General features: G+C 46.2%; 1 protein-coding gene across 1 annotated transcript in view; it reads left to right on the forward strand.

Annotated features, from left to right (window-relative positions):
- The window catches only part of LOC125043594 (fatty-acid amide hydrolase 1-like), an 18,881-nt gene that overhangs the window by 8,060 nt on the left and 821 nt on the right, over nucleotides 1-10,000 (forward strand). Inside the window, exons 3-11 of the mRNA XM_047639817.1 lie at nucleotides 4,628-4,831; nucleotides 5,034-5,090; nucleotides 5,422-5,648; nucleotides 5,831-5,907; nucleotides 6,711-6,881; nucleotides 7,087-7,563; nucleotides 7,722-7,883; nucleotides 8,826-8,965; nucleotides 9,177-10,000. The exon at nucleotides 9,177-10,000 is cut by the window's right edge and continues 821 nt beyond it. Coding sequence (XP_047495773.1) covers nucleotides 4,628-4,831; nucleotides 5,034-5,090; nucleotides 5,422-5,648; nucleotides 5,831-5,907; nucleotides 6,711-6,881; nucleotides 7,087-7,563; nucleotides 7,722-7,883; nucleotides 8,826-8,965; nucleotides 9,177-9,305 — 1,644 coding nt within the window. The 3' untranslated portion in view covers nucleotides 9,306-10,000. The remainder of the gene's footprint in view (nucleotides 1-4,627; nucleotides 4,832-5,033; nucleotides 5,091-5,421; nucleotides 5,649-5,830; nucleotides 5,908-6,710; nucleotides 6,882-7,086; nucleotides 7,564-7,721; nucleotides 7,884-8,825; nucleotides 8,966-9,176) is intronic.

Raw genomic sequence — 10,000 nt, forward strand, 5'->3', positions numbered from 1 at the left:
CGAGGTCCTGACAGACTCTGTTCTTATGTGGGATACCTTCAAGCATGAAACGCTTGATGCAGCTCAGGAATCCATTGGTGAACGCCCAAGAACAAGACAGAATTTCATCTCACGGGAGACACTAGAAGCCACAGATGCTTGTCGTGCAGCTCAATTGTCAGGGGATTGCAACTTGCACCATTCTCTGGTGCGCAGGACTAGGTCACTGTTGAGAAGGGATAAGGAACAGTTTATCAGTAATCTTGCAGAGGAGGTCGAAAGCCATTTCCTTGTAAATGACCTTCGTCCTGCCTACCAAGCCCTGAGAAAGCTGAACTCCAAGCCCTCCTCACAGACGACTGCAGTCGGCTCAGCAAGTGGCCAGATAATCTCAGATCCTGATGGGGTGCGAGTGCGTTGGGCTGAGTATTTTGAGCAGTTGTATAAGGTTGATCCATGAACAGTTAACATGGATGCGGGTAATGTTGAGACTCCTTTGCCAGACCCACCCATCAGCGAGGATCCACCCTCCCTGACCGAAGTCAGGGGGGGGGGGGGGGTCCAAGCTGAAGAGTGGTAAAGCAGCAGGTGTTTGTGGCATTCCAGCTGAATTGTTAAAGGCTGGTGGAGAACTTATGGCAAGGGGCTTGCATGCAGTCCTGTCTGCCATCTGGCAGACTGGTACCTTTCCCCCTGACCTGCTGAGAGGTGTGATCATCCCTCTCTGGAAGGGGAAAGTGGATCAGTGGGACTGCAGCAATCACAGAGGCATTACACTACTCTGTGTACCAGGCAAGGTACTCACCCACATCTTACTGGGACATATCAGAGACCACCTGTTGAGGCACCAAAGGCTGGAGCAATCTGGATTCACTCCTGGCAAGTCCACAATAGACCGCATCCTGGCGCTTCGAATCATTGTAGAGCGCCGTCGTGAGATCGGACGTGGGCTGCTCGCAGCCTACATCGACATCAAGAAGGCGTTTGACACGGTGCATCGTGAATCACTCTGGGAGATCCTGAGACTATTGGACTAATAGCAAACCTGTAAACAGGCACTGAAAGTGCTGTAAAGTGTGGTTGGGGCCTGTCGAGCTTCTTCCCTGTTAGTTCAGGTGTGAGACAAGGCTGTGCTCTTGCATCAACACTTTTCAACACTTGCATGGATTGGATACTGGGTAGAGCTACTGTCCAAAGTCACTGTGGAGCAACTCTGGGCAATATCAAGGTTATAGAGCTTGACTTTGCTGATGACGTTCCCATTCTCTCTGAATCTCTGGAAACCCTAGTGGCAGCTCTTGATGCATTTAGCAATGAAGCGAAGCCCCTGGGGCTAGAGGTCTCCTGGACCAAGACCAAGATCCAGGATTTTGGGGGCCTGCTAGGAGACCCTGTGCAGTCGGTACGTGCTTGACTCTGGGCTGTCAGACCAAGAAGTCAGTAGACGGATTGACTTGGCAGCAGGGGTCATGAAATCTCTCGACAAGAGTATTTGGAGATGTCAGTACCTGTGCAGAAGGACCAAGTTACGTGTTTTCAAGGCCCTGATACTGCTAGTTTTACTCTATGGTAGTGAAACTTGGACACTATCTTGTGCTCTGGAATCTCGTCTTGATGCCTTTTGTAACAGATCCTTGCGCCGGATCATGGGGTACAGTTGGCGGGACCATGTGTCCAACCAACGGCTGCATCGTGAGACCGGTACAGGACCTGTTACTTGCACAATCCGTGATCGCCAACTCAGGCTATATGGCCACTTGGCTCGACTCCCGCAGGATGATCCTGCCCATCAGGTTGTCTCTGTCCGAGACAACCCTGGGTGGAGGAGGCCCTTGGGACGACCGAGAAGGTCGTGGCTTGGGCAGATCAATCAAACCTGTTGTGAGGAACTAGAGATGGGCCAGGCCCCTGCCTGGTGGCTCGCCATGAGGGACCCTCGTAGGTGGAAACGAAAGGTGGATGCGACTATGCGCCCCTGTATGCGTTAGCCCCAAAATGATGATGATGATACATATATATATATACATATATATTTATTTATTCATTTATTTATATACGATCAACGCAAAAAAAAACAAAAAAGCAATCATCGAACGCTAAACAGCTCGACGCGTACCAATAATAGGGCTATAGTCATGTACCATTGCGTTTTAAAGTTTTTATTACTATTTTGTCATTTTACCTTTGAATTTTGTTACAGATCTTATTATTTTTGAGCATACTGTTTGATAGCTTCTTCAGATATGCCGGGTCCGTAGGGATCCAGAGCTCGCGAATTTTCTCGGCTAAAGCATCAACGCTTAAGATAGAGAATTTCCAAAGTTTCCTTTTCATCATATTCCACAAGTTCCAAATCAGATTTAGATCTGGGCTATTGCCTGGCCATTCTTGCGTGTCAATTTGGTGCTCATCCATCCATTCTCTCGCTTTGTGGCATGGAGCAGCATCTTGCAAGAAACATGCACTGTCGTGATTCCCGTAGAATGGTAACATGTGGCCATTTAGCACCTTCATATACAAATTACTATTCATGGTCACATTTTTGTCTAGAAAATACAAATCACTAGTTCCCTTTTCCCCGCTAAAACACCTCCACATCATTACTCTTGCTGGACACATCAGTTTTTACCGCGGCGCATCTTCTGATCTCTAGACACTGTTGGCAGACACTCTCGTCGCTAAAGACAACGCTACACCGATCTTCTAAAGTCCAGTGCAAAAACGGGGTCGCTGCTTTCGCAGGTCTTTTTGCAGTTGATGTTGAATTGTTCTTACTGTAACATTTTTCAGGGAACTGGCATGCATACCTTTCAATTCCCCTGCAGTAAAGATTGGGTCTTTCTTCACTTCGCGCACTAACAGCTCATCTGCCTTGCACCCTTCTTCCTTTTTCTCCCAAGCCTTTCTTTCTCTCGGGAGAGACACCTGTTCCGAAAGCAGCGGCCTCCTTCGGGCGCCTCACGGCTACCTTATTTCTCCTGTTGTCCTGCCAGTCTCGCAGTGCAGTCACTGAATCCGTCGCTGACTGAAGTCATTACGACCCCTTTTTCCTTCTTCACAAGCTTGCTAGAACCCATTATAATGTAAGGAGAAATATAGGTGAGAGGGGAAGTGGGGAAAGCATCTAGATGACATATGAGTTGCTAGATGTGAGAAGTTAACACATCATATGCGCAATAGTACTATCCTGTGCTTCTAAAAATATATATATATATATATATATGTATATATATACATATATATATACATATATATATGTATACATATATATATGTGTGTATGTGTGTGTGTGTATGTGTGTGTGTGTGTGTGTGTGTGTGTGTGTGTGTGTGTACACATGTGTGTGTGTGTGTGTATATATGCATATATGCATACATATACATATATATATAAATATATATACACATATATACAAAAATATATATACATATATATATGTATATACGTACATGCATACATATGTATGTGTGTATGTATATGCATATATATATACATATGTACGCATTTATATATACATATATTTCATTCATGAAACGGAATTATCATTCGGCTGATCAGGCGTGGCATCCCTTACAGGTTCACATTTGGGATGTGATCAGGAGCTATAAAATAAGCTTCTTTTTTTTTATTTGCTCGTAGTTCCATCTAACTAGGAATGCTATATCTGCCTGTTTTTCAGTAACACTAAACTTCCGCCAGACCTATTCTGCTTCTGCCGTTAGCTACCATTTGCACTAATAAACGCCTTTCTGCAAAAAACACTGCCCTACTGCCAGCAGCTTCACCGTAGTTGTTTAGGTAATCATTGTTAGAGGTTAACAACTCATAACTAGATGGTGACTAGATATGGTATTGGGTGAGTCTGTCGTGGATATGATGGTGGGATGAGAACCACCAACAATGGTTACCTAAACAACTCCACTGGGGAAGGACCTTGGGTCAGCCGCCTTAGTATAAAGATCCAGTCAACATGGCGCAAAGTAGTTCGTCAAACACCGGATCGGAGATGGCACGAGTATGAATGAATGAATATATATATATATATATATATATATATGTGTGTGTGTGTGTGTGTGTGTGTGTGTGTGTGTGTGTGTGTGTGTGTGTGTGTGATATGTATATATATGAAAGGAGAAAACACTCTACCGTGTTGATACTATGGTAGAAAACCCACAATGTAAAACTAGATTTATTGAAAAATGAGACATATGAGTCTCATTTTTCAATAAATATAGTTTTACATTGTGTATATATGTATATATATATACACATGTATATGTATATATGTGTGTATGTGTGTGTGATATAATATATAATATATAATATGTATATTTACATATGTATACCGGCACTGACTTGGGCTGGCTTGCCCACTCAGTGGCTAGGTTATATATATATATATATATATATATATATATATATATATATATATATATATATATATGAATATATATTTATATATAAATATACATATATATATATATATATATATATATATATATGTGTGTGTGTGTGTGTGTGTGTGTGTGTGTGTGTGTGCGTATGTGTGTATATAATATATATATATATATATATATATATATATATATATATATATATATATAAAGTGTGTGCAGCTGATCCCACAGCGCCCCTCCCGCTTCCACAGGAAAAGCTGCAGGAGGCGGTGGAGCAGCGGCGGAAGGAGGTGCGCGCCGCCCTGGACAAACTCGAGGCCTCCCTCAGTGCCGGCGCCGAGCTACTGACGGAGGAGAGGCTGGCGATCCTGGCGCTGCCGCCGGACATCCTTCTGCACCGCCTGAGGGAGGGTCACCTGACGCCCACGGCCGTCCTGCGGGCATTCCAGGCCAAGGTGAGTGGGGGTGGGGGGGGGGGGTACATCGCTCCTCGAAGGGCGTAGTCGAGCGCCGTAGAGCAGGGAAATAATGGGTCATCTCGTAAACAAAGCAACATCAGCCATATTGCTGTTGATGACGATGAACAGAACATAAACAGAAGAGCATTGGTATCGAGGCCTGTGAGGCGGCGGCGCTAAAAGACATCCTTTCCCGCAGGCGATGGTTGTGACTTACCGCATCAACTGCGTCACGGAATTCATCCCGCAAGCGGAGGTGAGGCTCCCACTCATTTGTGTGTGTGTGCGTGTGTGTGTGTGTGTGTGTGTGTGTGTGTGTGTGTGTGTGTGTGTTTGCGTGTGTGTGTGTTTGCGTGTGTGTGTGTGTGTGTGTGTGTTTGCGTGTGTGTGTGTGTGTGTGTGTGTGTGTGTGTGTGTGTGTGTGTGTGTTTGCGTGTGTGTGTGTGTGTGTGTGTGTGTGTGTGTGTGTGTGTGTGTGTGTGTGTGTGTGTGTGTGCGCGTGTCTCCATGGGCTGAATGTAGCAGAGGGTTCTGCTGCTCTATCAGCCGCCATGCTTGTTTCCACCAACGCCCCCCCCCCCCCCCAGGACTGGGCCTCGGCGCTCGAGGAGGACCCGCACAGCCGCTCCCTGCCGCTCTACGGCCTTCCGGTGAGCATCAAGGAGAACTTCGAGGTGGAGGGCATGGACACCACGCTGGGGCTGGCCAAGTACCTGTACCAGCCCGCCCCTCGCCACGCCGCCATCGTGCAGGTGCTGCGGCTGCAGGGCGCCGTGCCCTTCTGCAAAACCAACGTGCCGCAGACCCTAATCAGGTCAGTGGCCCTCCTTTCATGACACGCTGGCTTTATATGCATTTAGAGTGAGACTCTCTCGGGCAAGATATTAAGTGGCCCATTTCAGTCTCCAGAGGCAGACAGGCGAGCCATAAGCGAGTGCCTCTGAAAAAAGCCAAACCACAGAATATTCAACACCATTTCCATTCAACCCGACACAGCTACCGCTGCAGCAACCCCGTCTGGGGCGAGACCCTGAACCCAGTCGACACCCAGCGCACGTGCGGAGGATCCTCAGGTAACTAACCCAACCCAGCCTACTCTAATCCAATCGCCCCTCACACCCAGTCACCACTCATCGAAGGATCCTTTGGTAAGGAGAGAATAGCACTTGCAGACGCACCTCTGGGGACCTAATCTTTCCTTACTTGACCCAACTAAACTAAACCGAATCTAGCCTAAGCTAACCTAACTTAATTGTCACCTAGCAGGGGACCCTTAGTTACGAAGCGGTTGGCATCCTTTCGCTCGACGTCGGCGAAATGGCTGCCACAAGGAAGGGACCGCTTCTGGGAAATTGTCTATCGTTGCGTCAGAATCCAGATGGATATCTATACATCTTATCCACAAAGGGCACTGAGGATGGTGCTGCTAATGATAATGTATTACATTAGCAAGGAAAAGTTTGCAATGATAATGACTCCAGTGACAGGAACATGATAAAGATTCATAAATGTTAACGTATTACCACTACTACTAATAAAGTAATTGTCATCTTTATGGTATCACTATTATAATTGTCATCATCGTCGCCATCATCACTATCATCATTTATTATCAGTGGTGCTGTTATTATTGATATATAATAGTAATAATTGTGTTATCTTCATTCTTTCTATTATTGTTACACTATTGTTGTTATAATTGTTATTATCATTATCAACATCAGTATCATTATTAATATTATTACTACCGTCACCATCCATATCATTATCAGCGCTCATTGCATCCTCATTATCGTCTTCCTTACTGCTGTCATCACCGACGACATCCTCATGCGTATCTCCTCATAACTATTGCCCCCCCTCCCCCGGGCCCCAGGCGGCGAGGCGGCCCTCGTGGGCGGCGGGGGGTCGGTGCTGGGCGTGGGATCCGACGTGGCCGGCAGCGTGCGCATTCCTGCGCACTTCTGCGGCGTCGTGGCGGTAAAGCCCACCAGCGGGAGGGTGAGCAGCCGCGGCCTCGCCAAGTGCGTGCGGGGCGCCGTTGGAGGTGAGAGTTCTTCAATAGACGAAGGAATAGCATCGTAGATTTGTTTGCTCTGTTACACCCATCTTTAACTCCTGTGCCCTGTAGAGCGTGTTCCTTTTAAGGAGCGATGGCATCCCCCACATGACTTAGAGATAGGCAAACCCCCTAGAGTGGCATCCCTATAGGCATCCTTAAAGGCAACTTTATAGGCATTTGTGGCCCGCAGTGGAGAGCGCCCCTGGCCTGCTGGGCCGCGACGTGGACATCGTGGTGGCGGGGCTGCAGGCCGTCCTCGAGGGCGAGCACATGCACAGCGTGGACCCGACGCTGCCGCCGCTCTCGTGGCGCGGCCACCTGTTTGCGGAGAACCGGCCTCTCCGCGTCGGTTGGTACGATCATGACGAGGTATTCCCCGTAACGCCTGGGTGCCGCCGTGCCGTCACGGAGGCACGGGATGCGTTGGTGGCTGCGGGGCACACGCTCGTGCCCTTCACTCCAGCGGGCGTCAGGAGGGCATGGCGGCTGCTCACCGCCTGCTTCACGGCGGATCAGGGACAGACCTCCGCCAGGCTGCTGGAAAATGAGCAGCTGGACCAGGCGGTGGAGACCAACAGGCAGCTGATGTCGGCGCCAAGGTTCGTGAGGGCCGTCGTAAGGCAGGTCGTCTCGAGGAAGTCCCCGCTCATGGCCGACCTGCTGCGAAGTGAGTGGCTCTCTCGGTGGGATGAGGCGTGCATGCAATGGAACGCAATGGAATATACCTACGTGGTTCTAACCCACGGAAGGCATGTAAAGCACAGCGAATGTTACCATGCAAGTTTTCATACAGTTTTCCCCTCTTCCCTCGCTCACACTTTCCAGGCGACACGTCCTCTTCGTACCAGCTCTGGCGCGTCCTGGGAGAGAGGAAGGACTACATCGACGACCTCCTGGAGGCGTGGAAGGCCAACCAGCTGGACGTCCTGCTGTGCCCCGCCTTCCCCATGCCGGCGCCCAAGCCCTCCTACCCAACCAGGATCATGGGTGAGCTCTTGAACGGTCTTTTTCCCGGGAAGGATCCTTAGCAAGGAGCGTCCTGTGTTCGTTTGTCTAAATCCGTTTTCTCTTCCCAGCCGCTTGGTATATATATGTAAAGACACATAGACATTCTAACTTACATGCAAGCATACTTACGTACACACACTAGTAAGTATGTACATACACACATATAAACGCACACATACATACATACATACATTATGATAAATACATACATACATACATGTGCACACATAAAAATATATATACACATATATACACACACACGTGTGTGTATATGTGTGTATATATAATATATATACACATATATACACACACGTGTGTGTGTGTGTATGCAATTATGTATGAATCCCCTATACCTGTATATATATATTTATGTGTGCACATGTATGTATGTATGTATTTATCATAATGTATGTCTGTATGTATGTGTGCGTTTATATGTGTGTATGTACATACTTATGTATGTGTGTATATATATATGTATATATATTATATTATATTATATATTGTCTATATATATATATATATATATGTATGTATGTATGTATGTATGCATATAGATAGATAGATGAATATATATATATATTCATCTCTCTACTTATCTATCAATCTATCTATCTATCTCATATTCATATATATTCAATATCATACACGCACATACACACACACACACACACACACACATATATATATATATATATATATATATATATATATATATATATATATGATATATATGTGATATATAATATATATAATATATATATATATATGTGTGTGTGTGTGTGATATATATGATATATACATATATATATTATGTATATATATACATAATATATATATATTATGTATAGATGTATATATATAATATATACATATTAGTTAACCCCCCCACCCGTGCTCTCACCGCCGCCTCGCCCACAGCCGCGGCGGTGACGACGGCCCTGTATAACTACCTCGACTTCCCTGCCGGCGTCGTGCCCGTCACCCACGAGACGGAGGACGATCAGGCCAAGCTGGCGGAGTACCCGACGGACGACCTCATGTTCGAGTTGGTGAAAGAGGTATGGATTCGCTTTTCTTGGAACGTACGGATAACTTCCTTGCGGATTTCCAGTGAACGTGACATAACAAGGTAGCCTCGGCCTTTTAATTTCCAGCGAAGACGTTATTGGTTTCTTTTTTGTTTTTTGGATATTCACATAATTCCGCTTAAGTTTTTGAATACTGGCTTATACTCTGGAGGCCCACTAACACGAGTAAATTCTCCCTCAGGCCACGGCAGAGGCAGTAGGCCTACCCATCGGCGTGCAAATGGTCGGCCTACCTTGGCAGGAGGAGGTGCTGTGCCGCGCCATGAAGGCTCTCCAGGATGCGCTCGCCAGCGCCAAGGAGGCAAAGTAAAGGACTGCTATCCTCGGGGCTTACTGTATCATAGTGTTTTAATTCAGTTTTCACGTCCAACCATATGTACCACTGAGTTGGTCTGGAGTTGAGGTGAGTGTTCTAGTATAGTGATATTTTCATGACACCATAGATTACTGAAATTTGATAAGGTCATGTTACTGTAGATCACGTATGTTTTACTTCGGTAAGCTTATCCATTTATTCGCATTTCTCACGACATCAGAATATCTTCGCACTCCTCTTTAACTAATTCGAAAGAAGAATGTAAACTCCGTTAAATAAATGTGGTATGTGTCGGGGCCGCTATTTAACGAAGCCAGTAATGGTTTCGATGCAACACATTGGTTCCGGCAATGCAGCGGCATACCCAGTCCATTCTCACTCTTTGGGTACTGTAAAAGGAGCCCCTTGGTTCTCGGCCGCGGGGTTTTAAGAGTCTTACCTCCGTGCTGCAACAACGTGAGCTCCGTGTTGTTACAGTGGCCTACCTACTGTGCGGTAGCGAAATGTTCAGTGTGCCTTCGTGCTCAGTGTCTTACCTTAATGCACAAGAGACTCTCTCTTTGTGGTGTCTCGTGGCGCTAAATTTGTTTGAAGTTGGGATAGACAGGTGCTCACGGATAAACTGAATTATATATGTATATTAGTAATTACTTGTTACAATGTCTTAAGCAGTCGTGGGTATAACCCTA

Source organism: Penaeus chinensis, chromosome 34 (assembly GCF_019202785.1).
Source record: "Penaeus chinensis breed Huanghai No. 1 chromosome 34, ASM1920278v2, whole genome shotgun sequence".
In the NCBI taxonomy this organism is placed as follows: domain Eukaryota; kingdom Metazoa; phylum Arthropoda; class Malacostraca; order Decapoda; family Penaeidae; genus Penaeus; species Penaeus chinensis.